We start from the raw sequence: 22,972 nt of genomic DNA, 5'->3' as shown, positions 1-22,972 counted from the left end.
AACCTTATGGATGGTCGTTTTGTCTTTGCTTGAACATTTCCAGGAACCGAGAGCTCCACACCCAGTGGAGCTGTCCATGGGTAAGAGCTCTTCTTACCTGATTGGGCCAGCAAACTGCCCAATAATGCAATTCCCTGGATCTCAGACTTAGTTAGTCCCAGGCAGAATAACAGCCATGAAATGCTTAGGCTCAGAAGACCTAGTTTGAGTCATGCCCTTTCCACTTACTTTGTGACACTGGAAAAGTTATTAAATTCATTAGTAAAATGGAACCAATAACATTTTAACTGAGCTCGAGCAGGGGAGCACTGTCTGTCTGTCCATGTGTCAAAGGTGCAAGAGGTGAGGAGGGCTCTCCAACTTGCTGGAACATTTGAAATACTACTTTAAAGAGAGAGAACTTATCAGCAGAGGACAGAGCACCAGGGCAGGTAATGCCTGATTCTTAATGTTATTTTGAATAGAAAACAGGAGACTGTTGAAAAACCCATCTTATATTTATCTGTTGCATTCTCTGCCTTACAAAGTAATCTCCTAAATAATTTGAGGCTGGGCGAGAAGTGTATCTCCTCTCAGATTTTGGCCCCAATTTGCTTTTGTAAGTCAAATCATCTTTGGAAATTAAGTGGACTATAAGCCACAAGGTTGAGAGGGAAAGAAAAATAGCCAGTAGTAATCAGTTACCATGTGCCAGGCCCCTACCTGCATAAGACCACGACCTCCTCACAGGTGCTCTGGGGGCGGCTGACATTACGTAATATTTGGTAGGGGTGAAATTCGCCCTGGGAAGTGAAGTAATTTAACTAAGGTCTATCTGATTTGAAAGATATTTCCCCACATCACATTTTCACCCATTATAAACCAACCAGCCAGCCAAAAAGCCAACCTACCAACCCCTAACACCTCCAGATGGCATTAATCTGGGGTCTACAAGCTTGAAAGGGTGAAGTAGTCCAAACCATGAGGTCTGTCTTTGGGCTCCAACCTCTTCATTTCTACATGAAGTGGGACAGTCATAGCCACTCACAGAACTGTTGCAGGCATCACACCAGCTCATGCATGTTAAGTGCCTTCAGGGCCTGGTTTGTAGGAGGTCTCAGGAGCAAACCATGGCCCTTATTACTGCTCTGGTCACTGATCATGTTGTTAGTGGCTGCATCTCCAGGGCAATCGGACCTGAATGAGCCTGCAGAGCACATCTGAGTGCTGAGGAGGCTCCTCCAAGACCGGCTTATCTTCCCACTCTGCTGCCTTCACATGTCAGCTCCCGACAGATTGCTGTGTGTGGACGAGGCCATGAAGTCTGGCTGTTAAATAAGCTCCTTCTCCTGGATGAGCGGTTACGTGTGTGTAAACACCACTTCATGCCTGGACTATGATTTACAAGTCAAAACCTCGCTGCATGGGTGGCTATGAGGTCACTGCGATCCAGAGCCTATGAATCACAGATAATAGGTTCAAAGCGTGAGGCTGCTCTAGGCCTGAAAGGGAAATGATTAGCTATTGTACTCAGGCATGTTTATTGCTATTTGAGCATCAGGGGATCACTTTGCGTGTCACCATCATTAGAAGAGGTGGTACTATGAAGGGACAATAAGCAACTCATGCCCAATACCATAGTTTACAAGCCCATTTATACCTGAGCTGACTTATTACTTCCTCAAAACAACCTGGAGAGCTAAGAATTATTAGCACTATTTGCTGTATAACCATGAGCCAGTTATTTCACCCCTCTGAACTTCAGTTTCTTCACCTATTAATTGGGTTGTTCTTGGTATTCAATAATAATAATAATAATAAAGTTTGATAACTAACTTCACAATTTGGATTCCCCCAAAAGCAGGCCCTTAGGCACTAGGTAAGGAAGGCAGGCACTGGGTGGTTTATCTGGCAGTGATCTCAGGCAGCACGCATGAGGAAGTGGACAGAGAGAAAGCAACCAATGTAGTATGCACTAATGAGTGCTTTAAAACTGTGAGGGGTCCCACTGGGGAACCTCGGACAAACTGTGGAACACACCCTAAAATCACCTCAGGAGGATGAGACATTTATCTACTGACTCTGATCCCCCACTGGTTGGGGGGCAGGGGGCAGTTAAGCCCCCCACACATCTGGGGGTGTCCCTTCTTGTGGCTGGGTGACATCCTGTGATGTCTGAGACATCCCTCAGGAGAGAAGAAATAAGTGAATACTAGTAGGGTTAGTGAGTCATTGGAGAGTGCGGACTGGTGGGATTTTTCTATACCCTGCCATGGAGTGGTTGTGGGTAGAGCTGAGGCTTACAGAACCCTGAGTTGGGGGGGGGGGGGGAAGGTGTAGAATATCCCTGGGTGAGTGGGTAAGACTTTACCTTTGCTATATTATTAATAAAGTTCACTCCAAAACCAACTCAAGCATTCAAATAACTCCCATGACTTGTTTGTATTCATTCATGTATACATGTTCAGTCACTCATTGGACGTGAATTCATTGAGCACTTACTATGTGCCAATTTGTGTCTGATGACTTCTGGGCTTTTGTCATGAACACTTTCAGTTCATTGGTTGGCTCCTTGTAAGAAATGGTGTTGAGAAACGGTGTTTGAAGATGTGATCCGGAGAGTTGCAGGGGTTACGGAGCAGGAGAAAAGCCTTGGGCACTGGAACAAAGGAAGGACCCCAAATAAATGTTTCCCAAGTTGCCCTGACAATTGCTCTCAGGCTGTGTGTGTGAACGTGCTGAAGTCGGTAAAAGCTTTTTGAGTCTCCCTAGTTGAGTTCCTGGACTATCTGTATGACCTTAGCGAAGTTACAGGGCCCTGTGAGCCTCCATTTCCTTATCCTCAAACTGGGGGAAACCCATACCTTGAGGAGCTGCCGTGAGGATTAAAAGGGAAGAAAGATTGTGGTATCTTATCCTTAGCTCCAATTCTCCAAGTCCATCGAATCCAGAGAATGGGTTGGCCATTCCAGGGAAAAGTTGACTTTATTTCTCTTGATTTGAGCATCAGAATCAGGAACACTCTCTAGTGTTCTCTACAAGCATTAGGCAATTAATAGAATAACTAGGTTAAAGGTACATACACTCATAAACCAGATTAAAATAAAACGTGCTACAAAGAAGTTTCCCCTTTTCTCCCACTTGAGTAAGAACAGTTCATCATCAATTCTGGGTTGCATCAGATCAGGCAAATGGCCTTGCATTTGGAAATGAACTCTCCTAACACTCACAGGCCAGACTAAGCAATGCTGGAATATAGAAACATCATGGGTGCAGCACTGCAGATGTTGTAGAAAGCATATAGACATTACTTAAAACCCATAAGGATGCTGGGAAGTAAGTAGGGCAAATGTTACTGTCCCATGTCCCCAGATAAAAGAGTAAGACTAGTCCCGCTGAACTTGATTCTCTGAGAGCTACTATAACATCCGAGGGGAAGAGCTGTGGAAAAAATTATATTCAACCTATTTTTTTTCTGTGCCAAGATAAGTTACTTTAAAAAATATATCCTTAACTATAGGATAACAGAACCCTTAAGTAGACCATCCATCATTCCTAACCTACAAAAATACGGTTATACTATAATATATTGGTCAAAATTAATACATGTAAATTTTCTTTTCTTTTATATTCTGAAGAGAGAAAAAAAGCAAATCTGATTTTCGACCCATGCTGCAGAGGATGAGGCCCAGGCCCCTCATAATCTATAAAAATGGTATTGGGAATCTGCCAGGTATGCTTCGCAGTTCAAAAAGCCTAACTAAAAATTTTGTATTTTCTCTCACATAATTAGGCTACCCAGACTAATTAAAATCACAAATTTTCCTATTGGGCTGGAATTTTTGGAACTTCACATGATGAGCAGAACCCCTGATAGGTCTGTGATGATATCACAGAAATTCCGAGATCTGCAAGCAGGCGCCCACTGACATACGCCCCCCCATACCCAAGTAGCTCAGCTCCTAACTGCCAGCACAAGAGATCATGGGTATGAGAACGTGGTCACGAGTCTACTCCAAACCTTCAAGACAGAAAACATTACGGGGTAAAAGTCCATGCACAGAGAGCCGGGGAATGTAAAAAGAGTCCCTGGTGGTTAAAGGCGAGGAGCCACTGGCCTCGCTGTGAGGACTGTTGGTTTTCCGGTGGAAGTTGGGGAGCAAGGGGTAAGGGTAGAACACCAATAGGGTTTTTTCTAGTAATGAAGTAAGAGATATTTCTCACCACAGATTAAGTAACTCTCTAGAGCCTAATACAAACACATTAACAGATGATAAACAGGAATTTTATCTTTCATGTATGTGAACATAAGTGAACGGTAATTTTTACCACCTGCCCTAGAGCATTAAAATGAGTGCTTTTAAATAAGGGGACAAAGGGTATTATCCCTGCTGTTTACAGGGTGAAGGGAAATGAACACTCTCCATTCCCACCTCCTTTATGAGATCTGCCCACTGCAGTGGCAGTAGATGCATGAAGAGCACAGACCTTGCAGTCAGAAGACGAGGGTCTGAATCTCAGTTCTGCCGTTACATGCTGAGCAGTGCTGGGCACACAGCTGCTTAATATCCTTGTGCTTCGTCTTCCAGCTGAAAAACGGAGGCAATACTTCCCTCTCCAAAGAACGTGGTATTGCCGAAAGAGCACTGGATTACAATCAATGAATCGGTTCCTCCCAGCCCCCGTTCTGCCATTTACCTGAAGTGCACACTTGGATGACTTGCCTAATTCCTCCAGCTTTAGTTTTCTCCCCTAGGAGCCAATAACACCACTTGTCCTTCAATCTCATAGGTTGATTTTGAGGAAAGGAGATAATTCAGGTGGTGGTGGGCAGGTGGATATCTTGTAAGTGGTAAAGCAAATAGGGTCATGCAAATGTATTATCATATCAATGTGAAACTCAGGCTACATTTTTTTGCTCAGATTAAATGTCATTTCAGAGCAAATCTTCAAGGAATTGTTGTGTCTCTCAGCCTGTTGACAGAGGATAAGTGGTAAGGGGTTTCTAGTCGTTACTTAGTCGAGTCTGTGGCTGCATGTCTCCCGCCATCCTCAGCAGCTGTTGGGTGGTGCTGGCTGTACCCATCCTCAGCATAATCCCATCCCCACCCTGCGGTGGCTCCTGGGGTGCTCCTCAGAGGGTGCAGGTGGTGTTGAAGGCTTTGTTTCAATAGTGCCCAGGTAAGTCACTCCTCCCACCTGGATGTGAAGGAATCACATACGCCAGGAGCTGCCCACAGCCATCTTGACATCATCTGAGAAGAGTGAAGCCAGAGCTGAGAACAACTGCAGAGAAAAGAGCCATTGATCTGCTGATCTCATGATCCTCCACTAAATTGTGTCCAAAGCCAGTGTCCTCCCTGGCTTTTCTGTTAGATGAGGCAATACATTTTCTTGGTTGATTTTGAGTTGCCTTTTTTTTTTTTTTTCCTGTTCTTGCAAGTAATATAATCTTAAGGAATAGACCATGTAACCGTGAGCAAGTCTCATCAACCCTCTAAACGTCAGTTTCCTGATCTATAATGAGGGGCAAAATAACCCCTGTCCTATACAGGGTTGCAGTGAGGCTCAACAGCGCTTGAAAAGTGCTTTGCACAGAGCTTGGTACAAAGAAAACATTCGATAAATTGTGGCTATTTTTACTTTGGTATTCCAGACATTGTGCTAAATGCTTTAGTACATCATTCCCCTTAATCATCACGTATGACCAATCTTATGAGGTAGGATTTATTATCCCCATTTCACAAGTGAAGAAATGAGGGTTAGGGTTTAAGTGATTTGCCCAGGGTCCTGTGGCTACCAAGAGGCAGAAATGTCACAGAGTATGAGTGTTTCTTTTTTAAACCTTTGAACAGATGATTGATGTTGACTATACAGTATCAGTAAAATATTAATTGGTGCCTGTAATGTGCAGAAAAGCGTTAGGTATTAGGGACAAAGCCATAAATATACATGTTCTCAATGAGTTTAGTTTTAGAGGATACAGTCTTACAACTATCTGCATTATAAGAGATATTAGATTGAATGTGTGCCTTGGACTTACTGGCATCATGCTCTTAAACACTGAGCTAACAACATCTGCATCCTATGAACACATGAAAAGCAATTAAGTTATGCAACTAAATGCAGAACATGCAGACGTCATTTCCATATACAGCTTAAAATGCGTGCACACATACTACATCCCAATTGCTATTTACTTTCTCCTAAAAGCCTGAGCTAAAATGTTACTTTTTTTTTTACATTTATTGATTCGTGTTGTTGTTGTTGTTGTTGTTTTAAAAAAAAAAAAAACTTCTTCATATGCACTATTAAGGTATTTTCTCTCATTTTCTTTATGACATGATGTCAACTTGCATATGTTTTCAAGGATTCTGAACAATACTATTAGATGTGATAATATGATGGAAGAAACCAGCCTAGGGTCCCCACTGCACTGTTGTCCTTGGGAAATCTACAGGGAAATCTAATGGTGTGTTTTACTGTTTACCTGTAAGTGACATTCTCCAGTTGTCTGTACATGTTACGGAGTGCCTGGGGAAGAACTCCAGTCTCTGGGACTGTAAAGAACAACTATATGGAGAACAGTTCATCTGAATCCCCTCCTTCCAAGTGTTGCCCTACATGATCAAGAAATTCTTTACAACCAACCTATATAGTAAGCCCTGAAAAACAAATAGGCTCTGAGCTTGTCTTCTTAACAACTAGGTAAATATTTTGCCTAAGAAAATGTAATAGCGTCAGAACACTCCCAAATGAGAAGTCACAGGCTTTCCACAGGCAGGAGAGAGGTTCCTCTCTCCTTCCCTGCCTCCCCCGGGTTTCATGGGCATTTGCACAGAAGGGTCTGGGAGAAGGACATGGAGACTCACCTGCAGAAAAAGGTGTTTACCTGTATTGAAGTCCTACAGTGAGGAAGCTACCAAACAACTGAGAACAGAGTTTGCTTCTTGTCTTTTGCTAGATTAGTTTTTACAAATCTGCGAGTCACGGAAATGGACAGACGACTATAATCAAACAGGTCTAGCTTTGCTCTTTCTAGCTGAGAGACAGTGGGTATATTATTTAACCTTGCCAAGCCTGTTTCTCATTATAAAATGAGAATAACAAATTTACTTTATAAGGTTGTGGAATAAATGGGCTCAGTAGGTGTTCAACAAAAGATAGTTTCTTTCCCTTTTATGAAATCTCTAAGAAACTACTTAATATAATGTGTTTCAAGCAAAATGTTTCTCTTAGGAATATAGCCTCAACATCACTAGACTTCACCAGTTTGGAAATATAAATAATATTATATAAATAAGAACACATTTAACAAACTTATTTTCACATTTATGTAACACTAGTGACCGGGTGCACGGATTCATGCACATTAACAGGAAATTAATTAGAAGGTGGCCGAGATGGGCCGGACACACCCTGGAGCTTCCCCAACATCTGCGGAGTGAGCGGGGTCCCTCTGGCAGGTGGAGCCCCTTGGCCTGGCCTGCGGGGATCAGGCCAAAACTGGGCTGAAACCAGCTCTCCGACATCCCCCGAGGGGTCCCTAAGTGCAAGAAGGCACTCTACAAAGCTGCTGTCATAAAGGTGTGGAACACAAACGCAAGCGTGCAGTAAACCAGATTCGGGACCGACAGTGCCCCAGCAACAACATAACCCACGGCCAAAGGTGGAATCGCACGGCCCCACAAGGAACCAGGCTCCCTCCTCTCTGGTTTCAGGGTGTGCCATCGGAGAACTGCCACTGCCAAGTCACTGCAGCTCAGCAGCTCCTGCACTGAACGTCTGCCCCCTGGTGGTCAGTGTGCATCATGCGACAGGTCAGAGGGTAGGAGGGACACTTAGCATATTAGCCTTTTATATGTATAGATAGTAATTTCTGAGTGTCACTAGGAATGTGACTTGTGCTATTCCCTCAACATTGAACTGGGAGCTGGCTGCTCAAGGAGTTCAACCCAGGGGCACAAACGTCTCCTGCCTCTCCTGATACAACCCTCCACCGGGAGCTGCTTCCCTTGAGAACCTGAGACTCCCAAACTGTTACATCATCAAGGAGCCAAAATGACATGACTTTCCCTTGAGACGCCAGGGCACCAGAAGCACACTGTGTCTCCCAGGAAAGGACCCTCCCTCCCCTTGTGTTCCTCACTCGGACCACAAATAAAATCACTTCTGTTTTCCTATGAACACAGCTTCTTCAGCTTCTGCCTGTAGTCATTTTCCCGTGCTGTCCATAGTAAGGACCAGGGAATTCTCTCTCCCAAAGCCCCTATTCCATATACTCTACCCCAATGCAAACCAATCTCTCTAAACAGGTGCTTGATTGTCCAGCTCCCAGTCTATCCTAACCATCCAGACTCTGACAACCAGTTTAGGCTCAGCTGGAGTCCTCTCTACATAACAATTACTCCGCTTTCTGGTTTCTCTCCACTAGAAGTCTGCCTTCTAAATCAAAAGCAAGTGTGAAACAGAATAAAATGTGTAATATAAATTTATTCTGCGACATATTTTAAAATAAATTAGAATACATCAATATTTCATGAAAAATATCTAGAAGAATTTAGGTAATACCTGTAATATACATGATTTGACGGTGAATATCATTTTTTTCATTTCAAACATTTTCCTAAAGTAACGTAAAGTGATAAGGATTGCTATATTCTTCATATATCCGTTGTCTCACATATTTCAATTCAACTGCTAGTTCTTTCTTAATTATTTATGCTCCTGATGTTTGCTTCTGTTTTCCAATGGGAAGAGGATCCACTTTCTGTTTCTCAGCAGTGGTATTTAGGTCCTTTTTCTCTGATTCTTTAAGAAAATCCTTCATGGCGAGTTTGAACACTAATCGAGGGTCTGGTTCAGAAAGTGGTGGGCAATTGCAGGTCTCTCTAATTTCGAGAGCCTATAGAGAAAGAATACAACAGAATACAAAAAGAACACAAAGCAAATATATACATAAATTTATTAACATTATCCCAATAATTCTTAAAATACTCTATGCAAAGTAATAAAATATAAGAATACACCCTGTATTTTTAATAAAAGATAGCTTAATGACAACACATAAAAGAGAACCACAGACAAATTCACAGTAAATAGTTACATTTTCACAAGTTGTTCACAAAATAATAGTATATTTGGAAAAAACAACAGCATCTGCCGTGACCGCCCAGTGTCCCACTGGGAATAAACAAGAGCTCTTTGGTTCCAGTCAAACCAGATTAGAAAAGATATGAAGACTCTGAGAGACTGTTTTCAAGAAAGATAAAAAACAAAACAAAACAGAAAACAGATGTCTGAGCATACTGAAGGGAGGGATACATAACTGGGGCCTTTGCTGTGAACCTGAGGCTAACAGCCTAGGGAAAGGAGTCACCTAAGCAAAGCAAGTCATGACTATTTTAACTCCAGAAAAACAGAATGCCGCCAAGGAAAGGAAAGGAATCCCAGTACACACATGACTCAGCGGTGACTAGGGTGCACAGTATTAGACAGAACGTGAGAGCACCACGTGCCACACCAGAAGGGGAGCAGGACACCTGTGCATGCTGCACAGGGTGTGACAGTGACGGGGCGGGGGGTGGGGAGCTTGATGCTCATCCTCTGGGGAAAGGGAAACGGATGATGCCTGAAACGGAAAGTTAGGAAGTAGTGCTATGTAGGATGATAGGAAATATAAAAAGAATACTTTAAGAAAGTTGAAACTGAAGGCAGGATAGGAGGGCTGCTGCTTTAAGGAACTAGCCTTAGAAAAATATGTGATTCTTTAAATTAGGTCCATGGATGACTGTAAGACATAAAAACTTAAAAAAAAGGCAGGGGTGGGGGTGGGGAGGGGGTAATGTCTTAATATCTAAAGCGTTTTAAAAGAAACATATTTAGGGTAAAAAAACTAGTTTCATTTTATAAGTATTACCTCTAACTTTTTTATAGTGATGCATGTTACAGGAAGTAAATAAAGCAGGGAGGGGCAGTCAGTGCTTGGGGGAGTAACAAGGTCTTAGAAAGACTGGCCAGGCAAGCTCTCATTGATAACATCATGACATTGAGAAGAGGGGGAAAGACCTTAGGCCATGAGGCCATGAGAGACCAGGCCATGCAGTACCTAGGAAAGGAGTGCCCCGGCAGGCAGTGGCTACGGCAACAGCAGCGGGGAGCCCAAGGATGTGCACTGGATGGGAGATGCCTGAGTGCTGGGAACAGGGAGGGAGCTGGTACAGCTGGGGCAGAAGGGATCTAGCAGGTAGGAGCAGATAATGTAGGGTCTGTTAGGGCATGGTAGGTTTTACTCTGAGCAGGCCTGCCCCAGGTAACTGTGGGGTCCATGGCAAGAATGCAGCTAGAGGCTCAGATATCATGTGTTTAAATATCTAACAGCTGTAAGTCAGGCTAATGAAGTACTACATAACATATGTTCTATTCTCCCACACTTTCAAAACGACCCTGAAGGCCAGGTCCCAAAATTAGAATTCTTGAATTTTGTAACATTTAAGGTTGTGGGGAGCCTACCCCAGCTCCTGCCACTGGCCTGCTGTCCACACCCTTCTCCTCCCTTCCCCGGCTCACCTGCACTGTGAGGGATCTTGTGTGCGTGCATCCAAGAGAGGAGGTCCGCACAGGCCCTGGAAGCAGGCTCAAAAGTGTTTGAGCAAGGAATTCCATTACCTTAAGACCCAGAGTGCCCCATGGTGGGGCACAGGTTCTTAGATGGGTACATTCCCTGAAGTTCAACAGAATAGGGGAGCAGGCAGCCAGAGGCAGCCAGAAAGGGGTCTTGTAAATGGATGAAGTCAGAGCAGGAACTTGAGTCTAGCACAGCCACAGCCATGGGCAAACTACGGCCTGCGGGCCGGATCTGGCCTGTTTGAAATGAATAAAACTATTGAAAAAAAAGACCGTACCCTTTTATGTAATGATGTTTACTTTGAATTTATATTAGTTCACACAAACACTCCATCCATGCTTTTGTTCCGGCCCTCCGGTCCAGTTTAAGAACCCATTGTGGCCCTCGAGTCAAAAAGTTTGCCCACCCCTGGTCTAGCAGCACTTCTGACTACAAATGAGGCTATGAGTTACCAAAATAAAGTAAAGGGGAAAAAGCATTCAAGTGAAATTCCTTGGTAGTAGTGTCTTGTCTCAATTTTCCTTATATTTCACCTCTTGCATCTATTGTGTTAAATACATGTTCCTTAAAGTAAACTGAACTAAAAACACACACACACACACACACAAAAAAAAAATAAAACAAGAAAATGTTTCCCAAATATAGCACTAAAGTAAAAAGAAAGGAAGACCCTTGGCTAAATGGTGACCTGCCTGGACCAGAATACCTCTGAGAGTGAAAGGAGATGCTACTGAGATTTACACTGAGTCATAGGCATAAACTGAGACTATCCTGGCAAAGTCGGGACACCCAGTCTATTCTGCTTTAACTCCTTTATAACCACACTGACATATTTTTCCAGGTGAGGAGCCAATCTCTCATGGCAGTTACGTCACATGCCTAAGGCCTTGACTGCTATCAGTAAGGGGAACAAGAGAGAGCCCAGCAGGAAAGAGCTGGCACAACTGAGTTTAGCCATGGGAGATGCAAAGCACAAAGGGAAGACAGAATGTCATCTCCTAGAATCTTTAATATTCAGTAAAAGCTCTTCTCTTTCCCTTAAGTTCTCTTTTCAATCTTTTCACAGTTAACATTTAGACCACCACCGTGAGCAAGGTGCTAGGGACACGCTGATCAGAAAAGACAGTCATGATCCCTGCCTCTCGCAAATTACTGGGCATTTGAAGTGTTTTGTAGTGTTGATTGGCTTTTACAAATTACCCAATGGAAAGCTTTATTTAAATAAAGGATGTTATTTTTAACCTCCACTTGAAGTCTGCCCCCAAAGTAGAATGATCTGATCAAAGAGTAAGAACAGATTATAATTTGTGTTAGATAGGACCAAACTGCTTTCTGCCAGAAAGGCTTCACCAACTTACAGTGTCATCAGCATGCAGGCAAACCTGAGTTATTATAATTTGTAAAACAGTATTCCATGATTTTTTTTATCTATATAACCACATAATTTCAACCTCAGCCTCCTTAGCATGCATCAGATAAATTTACAAATGAGGAGACTCAGACCCAGAGAGGTTAAGTGACTGGCAAGGAACAAACACCTGCTCAGCGAATGTTTATAGCAGCTTTATTCATAATTGCCAAAACGTGGAAGCAACCAAGATGTCCTTCAGAAGGTGAACAGAAAATTTGTGTTACAGCCAAACAATGGAATATTACTTAGCGCTAAGAAGAAATAAACTCTCAAGCCATGGAAAGACAGGGAGGAATCTTAAGGGGGGGGGGGGGGGAGGGAACAAATCTCTAGAGGTTACATATGTATGATTCCAAGTACATGACATTCTGGAAAAAGTGAAACTATGGAGATAGTAAAATAATATCAGTGATTGTCATGGGTTATGGCGGACAGAGGGATGAATAGGCAGTGCAAAGAGCACTTTTAGGGCAAGGAAACTACTCTATAGGATACTATAATGATGAATACATGTTATTACACATTTGTCAAAATCCACAGAATCTAACCAGCAAGAGTGAGCCCCAATGGAAACGATGGACTTTGGGTGATGATGTGTCAGTGCAGGTTCACTGGCTGCAGCAGATGCACCTTCCTGGGCAGCGCTTTCACGGTGGGAGACTGTGTCTACACCAAGGCAGGCAGGGGTTATATATGGAAAACCTCTGCAACTGCCGCTCAATTTTGCTGTGACACTAACATTGCTCTTAAAAATAAAGTCAATTTAGAAAAGCTGGCATGGAAGTAAAAAGGCTTTGAAACAATGGATTATAACCTGCTTTTGTTGTTGTTTTCATTTGTACTGCATTTGCGCATGATTTTGTTTTAATGTTTTTTTGGCACCACATTATACATTTCTTGTATAAGTCTCTTATGGAATAAATGTAGTTTGGAGATGCCTGAGCTACATTAATTACTGGAAAAACTATGTTCTTCATAAAGGCGTTCTATTAATATTTCTTCATGTGTGGATGTTTCTCTCCTCCAACTATCAAGCAGAGTCCTGTTATGGCCCAAATACATTTCTATCAAATCTTCATCTATTTTGCATAGAAAGATTTTTATCAGACATATTTTTTCTGCTTTTTAAACATTCCTTTCCATATTTATTTTACTATATTTCGGGTGTCAACATCTTTTATTTTCATAAATGCAAATCCATCTTATTAAATATACCTTTACCTCTTTAAAAGTGAGCAACATATTCCCACTGTACAGCTAGAATATGCCTTTCCATTTTACCTTGTTTTCTGTGTTTAACTTCATGCACTGCACATAATAGGCACTTAAATGGATGCTGAATTTTAAACAAGCATTTATAGAACACAAGCTATGAATAAATCATTATGACAAATGTCATAAGAAAAACACTCTTAAGAGTTTACAGTCTAAGAGAAGGCAGGAATGTACTCCATTAACAAGAATATACAGCTCTAAGAATCTCAAGGAAGACTTGGAATTAAATATGGAATTGGCCTAAAGATTCCAACCAGAGGGAAAAGAACCAACATTTACTGTTCACTTTCGCTGTGCCTTGCGTGGTGCCAGGTATTTTAAAATGTTATCTAAACTGGTGCTATCATATGAACCACTTTTGAAATGTTGATCCTGGTGTAGAATACTTATCATTAAGTGTCTTATGAGGAAAGGAGGGGAGGAAAGAGAGAAGGAGGCAGGACCTCACTACCACCAATGCATAAGAATGTGCATAAAACACCCAGGAGACACTGCTATCTCAATTTGACAGGTGAAGCAAAATGAAGTTTAGGGTAGATAACTTCCTTAAACTTGTGTGGCTGGGTCAGAATTAAAACCCAGGACTCCCAAGACTACTATTTTTATGTACTTCCTAAGAGCGTCCTTTCCCATTACCAACTATTAATTTGCTACATGCTAAATTTCTACATTTGCTAAATTTCTATGAGGAAGCAGAACCACTACTCGATTGTATTGCCCAGTTTTCTACTTTTGACCCAGTATTACATTACTTATCTTTCCTACCGTTACACACCACACAATCCTTTAGCAAATATTCTCTAACCATTTCAGAAACGGTCGCAGGCACTAAGGATACAGCAATAAACAGGGGTCTTACATTCTAGGGGAAGAGAAAGACAACGAACAAGTAAACGAAATAATTTTTGTAAAGTAGATGAAGAAATGGAACAGTGCACTGTGTTTAGATAATAACTACAGGACACCCCAAAGAAGCAATCAGATAAGTCTAGAATGTGGGGCTAGATTTATTCAACAAGTCAATGATGTATTAAAAAACAAAACAGGATGGGGGCACTGCTCTGAAGTCAGAGAGACTTAAGGGACACAGCAACCAAATGCAATGTATGGGTCTTGTTGGATCATGATTTGAACAAACCAACTGTAAAACTATATTCTGAAGTAGAAATTTGAATATGGATAGAATATTTAATTTTATTAAGGAGTTACTATTAATTTTCTTAGATACGTAATGGAAGAAAAGAATACTTTCTAGAATGAATATTGAACTAATTAGAAAGGAACACCCTCATGTCTGGTATTTGCATTGAACTACTTCTGGGTAGCCCTAGCTGGTTTTGCTCAGTGGATAGAGCGTTGGCCTGTGGACTGAAGGGTCCCAGGTTCGATTCCACACAAGGGCACATGCCCAAGTTGCGGGCTAGATCCGGGGGGTGCGGGGGGGGGGGGGGAGGGCCCAGAAGGCAACCAGTCAATGATTCTCTCTCATCATTGATGTTTCTGTCTCTCTCTCCCTCTCCCTTCCTCTCTGAAATCAATAAAAATATATATATTTTTAAAAAATACTTCTGAGTAAAAAACAAAAAATCAAAGAAGGAACAGAAGAAGCATGTGTACAAAAAGGTTGATACTAATGAATGTGATTGAGAAATGGGAGGTCATTAAATTATTCTCTACTTTTACATGTGTTTTTTAAAAACTATAATAAAAAGTTAAAATAATTTTTCCTAAAAGAAAAAGCCTTTTACCAGAGGGATGGGGGGTGGGGGTGGGAGAAGGTAGAAGAGGGCAAAGGAGAGCAAATTGTGATGGAAGGAGACTTGACTTGGGGTGGTGAACACACAATACAATATACAGATGAAGTATGATAGAAGTGTATACCTGAAACCTATAAAACTGTATTAAGCAATGTCACCTCAATAAACTCAATTATTTTAAAAAAGAAAAAGAAATAAAAAAAACACTTTCCCCCTTTGTCTTCCCTTCTCTCCCATTTTTGTATATCTGTGACTTTATCCTTGATTTTACATTGTATCTTGAGTTCTAAATGGCCAGAGAGGTTTAAATGTTTCTCTTAAAAAATGAAACGTCCTTTTACACCCCCTCTATTTCCAACTCTTTCCCTTAATTTCTGAAGACAAGCATATACTTTTCAAAAGATTTTAGCATCAATAACCTCAAGCCTAAAACTCAATAAATTCGGTGGAAATTAATAATAGTTGGTTACTACTTTAAGAGAAAGAAAAGAAATACAACAAGAATAATGCCGATGTGATTGCTTAAAAATAACAAAACAGTCTGGCCGGTGTGACTCAGTGGTTGAGGGTCGACCCAGGAACCAAGAGGTCCAGTCAGGGCACATGCCCGGGTTGCGGGCTCAAGGAGGCAGCCGACAGATGAGATGTTTTTACCGGTATCTCTCTATCCCTCTCCCTTCCCAATAAATAAATAAAAATAACAAAACAAAAACTTCTGTTTATATAGGGTGTCCCAAAAAATGTACAGCTGATAACTCACTTAATTTTGAAAATGAACTGCAGGTTAATAAACACTGACTTTATAATCATGTAGAATGTGCATACATTTTGGGGAGATACCCTGTATGTTGGTCTGACAGGATGATTTGACTTGGTATCTTTACTTGAAAGGTAAATAAATGACAACAGAAAAAAACAAGAACAGAAAACTGTGGAAGACTGTGATATGGGCAAATAAGATCATTGGGTGTCCTGTGGAGTGCATCCTGGGTGTTATCTCCGCCTCCATGGTCTCAGAGCTATTTCACAACTCTGGAAGTTGTAGAAAACTGATAACCACGCAAATGATGCTTGGCCATGTCTGGGGAAGGCAATTGATTGCCTTATGAGTGGATCGGTTTTGCGCCTGGTTGTAAGTTCATTTCAGCATCCCTCAGAGCCTGCATGAAGATGGTTACTGAAGTCTCCTTTGAGCTAGTGGTGACATATTACAGGCTCCCTCACTAGTAAGTTAAGTAAAATCGCAAATATGGTTCATTCTATATTTATATATCATGATTTACCTTTTAAAATTTTTCTTCCTCTAACTCATTTCTTTTCCTTTCATAAGCTGTAGTGGAAACTGAAGTCTGACTAATTTTTGAAGTGGTCTAAAATAATTAAATGTAAGTAACTACAAGTTTTAAATAAGTATATTAAAAATAAGGCCACCTTGACACAGGCCAATTGTTCTCTGAAATAAAATAATAAGTTTTCAAATAAAATTGTATAATCAACCACTCCTAACATGAGAATAACATAGTAAGAAATGGCTGTATTTATTCCCAGTAACAACTAAAGTACAATATACTATACTCTACTCATGAAACTGCTAATACACATTAGGATTCTTCTAGGTACTGCATATCAAGAAAAACTGCAATTACTTATTCATAAAAACTAAACTATAATAAAGGTTTTTTTTAAAGGAAAAAATTAATGCCAGAGAAGTTTCATGATCAGATTAAAAGCTTCCTATGAAAATAGGAACCAAGACATTTCAAGGGGGAAAATAATTACCTTCATTTTTTCCCCCTTTTCCTATAAGAGCTATTTTTTTCCAATAGCCCAGTCATTTTCAGCCTCAAATAGATACACATCATATGTACCATAATATTTTTTAAAGGTTTTAGACAATGTTACTGTCAGGCTTCCTGGCTTTATATGATGCAGAGGCCAATTCAATTACAGTAGCTGCTATATTTCCCTCTTCCTCAACACTCTCCCTGTCAGAGAAAATGAAATTCTGTAAGGTGAACAGTATATGTTTGTGTACATTGGCCAACAATGACATTTCACTTCAATGTTAAGCACTCTCACATGTTCTATTTATGGGATGTATAATATTAATGATTTATGTATTTACACTGTCCAATTATAAATGCATAAGAATGATTTACATTTGAGTTCAAACCCCCAGCTTCCTGAAAGTTTAAAGAATTCAAAATAAGTGAGAATAAAATGAATGTATTGACAGCCAGCCACTGAGTGGTTCTGACATCTAAAAAACTGAATGTAGTAAATTAAATGTTTTTCCTATATATTTTATCACTATCCATCTCCTCGCCCCACCCCAAGGAAAAGATGGCAAAGAATTGGTGAGAGAAGTAGAAAATAAAAAATTCAGTCTAAATTCAGTTGTAAAATAAATATTTCAAGTGACTTTTTACCCTGGGTTATCATACAATTTCCCTTATTCACATATAAATATTCACATATAAATATATTCATATTTATAACATGTAAATATTTATAACAATCCTTATAGAAAGTATTCTTTTAAGGACAACTTATGGTTTATACAATTTTAAATTCTGAACAGTGCAACTATAATTTTAAAACTGTCATACTACTAAACATCAACAGGTTGATATAACATCTGTTCTTCAATCTTTCACCCAAGTTGTTATGGTAACCACAATATGTGGGATATGTGTTTCCTAAATTTAACTGTTATTTCAAGTAAATAAAATTATATCATCTTATTAACTACAAATAAAATCATTACTACAACCCTATATTTATCCTTTTTAAATGCTAGTGGATCACAGGATTATATTTAACTAGGCTTTTACACATGCTTTATCTCAGAATTCACATTAAAAAAATAGCAGGAATATATTGTTTTCTACTTTGGGGACATTTTCTTGATTTAAAAACAAAACAAAAAAGGGAATTAGTCTGGCCCAGCTGGTATGGCTCAGTGGTTGAGCGTTGACCTATGAACCAGGAGGTCAGTGTTTGATTTCCAGTCAGGGCACATGCCCAGGTTGTGGGCTCGATCCCCAGTAGGGGGCATGCAGGAGGCAGCCGATCAATGATTCTCTCTCATCACTGATGTTTCTATCTCTTTCTCCCTCTCCCTTCCTCTCTGAAATCAATAAAAATATTTTTTAAAAAACAGAACTAGTCTGTTTCTAAACATTATTCTATACTAAAATACTCCAAAATTATGATTATAGTATTTTGTAGGAACTATAGACGCATCCTTTGTAGGTCAGATCCTGGTACTCCTTCAGTCCTCTGCTGAAACCCACCTCTGGGGTCCTATCTCTGAACAAAAGCGAAGTTCTCACAGGGGCTTCAAGGCCTGCACCCTCACTTTCCCTTGCTCACTCCATCCCAACCACACCAGGCTCACTCCTGCCTCAGAGCACTGTACTGGCTATTTCCTAACCTGGAAGGTTCTTACCCCACCCCACGCCCCTCAAGTCCCAGGCAAAGACTCTTTCACTTATTTCAAGCCTTTGTTCAAGTAACATCTCAGTGAAACTTTCTCTGATCAACTCCCTTTCAAACAGCTTTTCCAGCCCTTCTGCCATCTCTGCTCACACTTTACATCCTTGTTATGGACTGAAGTATTTCACCCCCCCTCGCCCCAGATTCATATGTTAAGACCCTAACCCCCAATGTATTTGGAGGTGGAGCCTTTGGGGGATGATCAGGGTTAGAGGAGGTGATAATAGGATTACTGCCCTTATAAGAAGAGGAAGAGACACGCGTGTTCACTCTCTCCACCATGAAAGGACACAGTGGGAAGCCAGCCGTCTGCAGCCAGAAAAGACCTCGCCAGAAATCAAATGGCTGGAACCTTAATACTGGATTGGATATCTAGCCTTCAGAACTCTGAAGAAATGAATTCCTGTTGCTTAACCCAAGCTGACTAATACACTGTCCTTCCTCCTTTGCTTTGCTCCCTAATACTTATTAATGACTAATATAGAAATAAGATATTGGTGATTTATTCTATATATTACTAATTTATTCTATTTATTGTCTGTCTCTCTTTACTGCAAAATAAGCTTCATAAGGGCAAGGGTTTTTTTTATGTCTATTTTGTTCACAGCACCTACAACACCTACAATCTGGCACATAAATGATTACTAATAAATATTTGTTAAGTGAATAAAGTATAGTTTTAAAACATCTTAAATGTTGATATGCCTAGTAAAAAAATAATACATTTCTGTGATGATACTTATTCAAGGAATCCAATAAGAAATAAAAATATACAATCTTCACTAAGTTACATTTTAAAGAAATCAAAATTACCAAGATTTGTGTTCTCATGGAACCAAAGAATTTTACTGTCCTGATTTTCTTTTTTTTCCGGTCTTGTGGTATTTCTTTACATTATCTTCTTTTTTTCTTTTTTTTAATTTAAATTCTTTATTGTTTAAAGTACCACATATGACTTCTTTTCCTGATTGTCTTGATCTTTTCTCCTCCTATGAATCGGATATACGAGAAGCTCTGTCTTCCTCCTCCCAATTAAATGTGTACACCACCTAACACTGCTAACTCTACCCAGGATCTTTTTCTCTGCCTATTCCACTCTCACCACTTCAACTACCACCTTTATGGAGTTACTCTCAAGTCCTCCCTCATCTCTGGCCTAGATGTCTGTGCTCTGCTGTGTATTTCCAACTGCCTTTGAGACGTACGTCACTTCAAGCATAATATCAGAATTGTCAAAGAACAGGAGCATTAGGTAAAATACATTGTATTAACATAAGTAGAAAAAAATCTTAAATAAAATCAAACAAAAAAACGTAGTCTTTAGTAGTATATAGACTCACATAATTCTACATACTGCCTGAGGATTTGCTTTCTCTCATTAGAGAAATTAGAAACGATAGTAGGGAATTCCAATCTCTGAATTATGACTATGTATTCTAATTATCAACAGACTCTTACACTGACTATAAGTTTCACTTCAACTACTGAATTACTCCCAATATTGTAGTAGAATTTTATTACTTTCAAATTGATTTTAATCACTTGGGGGGGATATATAAGGTTTTCAACTTAAGTTTCTAAACTAGGATAGTTTATTTTTAGAAAAATAATACCTCCCAATGCTTATCTTCATCATTGGTGCCCAAATAACATATTTATTTCTCCAATCATTTTCCTTCATACTCACTAATCAATTAATTATTTTAAAACTTCTCTAAAGCACATTTTACTTCTCCAAAGATCCTTAGTTATCTTCGATGATGAAATGACAACTCAGAATTTAGATGAAAGTTGGCTAAAATTCATTATCCAATTTAAGTAAACCACACATTTTTAGAATTTCACTGAACAAAATAAAAAGAAAGAGCATTCCAAAAGGAAACCATGTGGTTATTTTGGCTTTCGCGAGAGGCTACGCCTCCTCGGGTGATGCAAGTTCCCTGGGTCTTGGCAGCACTTACTAAGGCTTAGAGTCAGTGATCTTCAGGACAAATTAGTTACAGATGAAACCCATATTCTTCCAGTCCTGTGCTGTGCTTTTAAGATGAATGATAATTACAATGCGTCAAGTAAATGTCACTGCTGTTTTTTTTCTCAAATATTTTTTCTTCAAATTAAGGGTATAAATGAAATATATTTAGGATATTTCTTAAGAATCCATGTCTGGCTGGCCCCAATGCCCATGAAAGGCCACAAGTATACCCAAACTAGCAACAAATCCTCATCATTCCTTTCAAAATATATCCAAAATCTGAGCACTTCTTTTCCTCTCTTCTGCCTCTATACTGTCTTAACAGGATTATTGCAAGAGCCTTGTAAAGAGTCTCCTGGGTTCCACCCTTGCCCCACTACAGTCCCCATGACCACCACAGAACACATGAGTCAGATCAGGTGATCAAGTCATTCCTCTACTCCAGTGGTTCTCAACCTTGGCTGCACATTAGAATCACCTGGGAATCTCTTTAAAATCCTTATTTCTGGGCCTCATCCTCTGGAAATTCTGTTTCTTTGTTATGGGGTGGGGCCACAACATTAGTAACAAAGAAACCGAATTTCTGGAGGATGGGGCCCAGAATTCAGGATTTTAAAAAGATTCCCAGGGGATTCTAATGTGCAGCTAAGGTTGAAAACCACTGCTCTACTCAAAACCCTCTACTAGTTTCCCATATCACTTGGAATCAAAGTTAAGTCTTTACAATGGTTTAGAAAAGACTCTTCATGATCTGATCCCCCTATACCTCAACCATCCCCCCACCCCCTCCTTGACTCACTCAGCTCCTTGCCATTCCTTGAACACACCACACATACTCTCCCTCCAGGTCCTGTGCACTTGCTGCCTCCTCACCCTGGAAGACTATCTCTCCAGGTAGCCACAGACTTGGCCCCCTGCTTCTTTCCAGCTTCTGTTAGGTAAGGCTTTTTCTGACAAAGGAACGTAGACCAGCACGCGTTCTCTGCTGCCCAGCTCTCTTTACTACCTTTAATCTGATTTATTTTTCCCCAATGTGTTTATCACTGCGTGACATACTGCATGTATGTATGTATATGTTTGTTTATTACTTGCATTGACATGAATGTTAGCTCCAAGAAAGCAGAAACTGTATTGTTCCCAGGAACAGAATATAGAATGGCAAACTATCAGTGGATTTCCATATAAATCACATGAATCAATAAATGAATCTCCCGGTAGTTTATTATCCCAAAATAGATGCAGGCTATTCCTTCAAATTGCATACCACTGTATTTCTACTTTTCTTATAATAAATCCTATCCCTTATTGTATTAAGAATCATTTTGTACTTATGTTAGCATCCTGCAAATATAAAAAACCATGTCTTAATTCTCTTTGTATCCCCTGTATCTACCAGTATTTTTTTCTTATAACAGGTGCTCACTATCTGTCAAGTTAAATTTGTAGTCATCCTGGCAAAGCAAGTGAGACAGAAAGAGTGTGCAGCCTGGTTTGGCGATATCTGACATCCATCTTGCACTGAAGTGGATACCACAGAAAACATTTTAAATTATGTTAACAAATAAAAACATGTTTAGATGGTAGTAAAAACTAATTGGGAAAAAGCTGCTTTAGCTTTATTCATTAATGAAGTCTACAGAAAAAAAGTCATGCACACTTTACTCTCTCTTTTTAAAGAAACAAACAACCTGAAAAAAACTAATATCAAGGGATATTTTTTTCTAAGAAATATTCCAGCATCATTATTGGAATTAATACTCACTTGACCCAAAAATTTTACACAAGTCATTAACTGGAGTTTGTTATTGTTGTTGTTTAACAATAAGCTTAAATTACTGAGAAAAAAATAAATTATGACCAATATGTTGAAAAAACATGCCATGAGTTTTAGACTTTCACCAAATCAGGTAAAATTAAAAGGAATGATACTAAAAAGCTTAAACCTTCACCTTCAAGAAAAGTCAAGTCTACACAGCAATTTATCCCCCATGACTTGTGAACAAGCAGGATTTTACTCTTCAGTCAAATCCTTTGAAAACTGATAATCCATAATTATAGTGATCAAAATAGTTGACAAACTAGAACTCTTTCTCTAAGCATGAGAAGTAACAGCATTAAAAAATAAAGGATACAGTAAAAATAGTGTCCTGCCTTCAATAGTGTTAGCTCACCTTGGGTATGAGTCTATCCAACTGCTCAACTCGGTTTCCATGAGAAGGGTGTGTGGATAACCATTCTGGCACGTTGGGGTGACCAAAGAGGGTATCTGCAAGTTCCAGCTGCTGCCAAAACACTGAACTGGATCTGACGTCCACACAAGCCTAGAACCAAAATTAATAAAAGCACACATGAGTATAACTATGAGGACATCTTTAAAAGTTTATGTTTGTGTCATTACATGTTTTAAAAATATTTTCTATCGTTTTAATGAAAGGGGAATATACTCATTGCGT

At 39.9% G+C, this 22,972-nt stretch overlaps 1 protein-coding gene across 6 annotated transcripts in view; it reads right to left on the bottom strand.

Moving 5' to 3' along the window:
- OMA1 (OMA1 zinc metallopeptidase) overlaps positions 1–22,972 on the bottom strand; it is a 68,829-nt gene that overhangs the window by 13,766 nt on the left and 32,091 nt on the right. For 5 of the 6 annotated variants that reach the window (XM_059689399.1, XM_059689402.1, XM_059689398.1 and 2 more), the window contains one exon: positions 22,691–22,840. In XM_059689399.1, coding sequence (XP_059545382.1) covers positions 22,691–22,840 — 150 coding nt within the window. Of the gene's footprint in view, positions 1–8,452; positions 8,885–22,690; positions 22,841–22,972 lie in introns of those variants that run through there. The other variant, XM_059689401.1, reaches the window with a different exon arrangement.

Source organism: Myotis daubentonii, chromosome 3 (genome assembly GCF_963259705.1).
Source record: "Myotis daubentonii chromosome 3, mMyoDau2.1, whole genome shotgun sequence".
NCBI lineage: Eukaryota > Metazoa > Chordata > Mammalia > Chiroptera > Vespertilionidae > Myotis > Myotis daubentonii.
The sequence above is the reverse complement of the archived record's forward strand: the minus strand, read 5'-3'. Positions and strand labels throughout refer to the sequence as shown.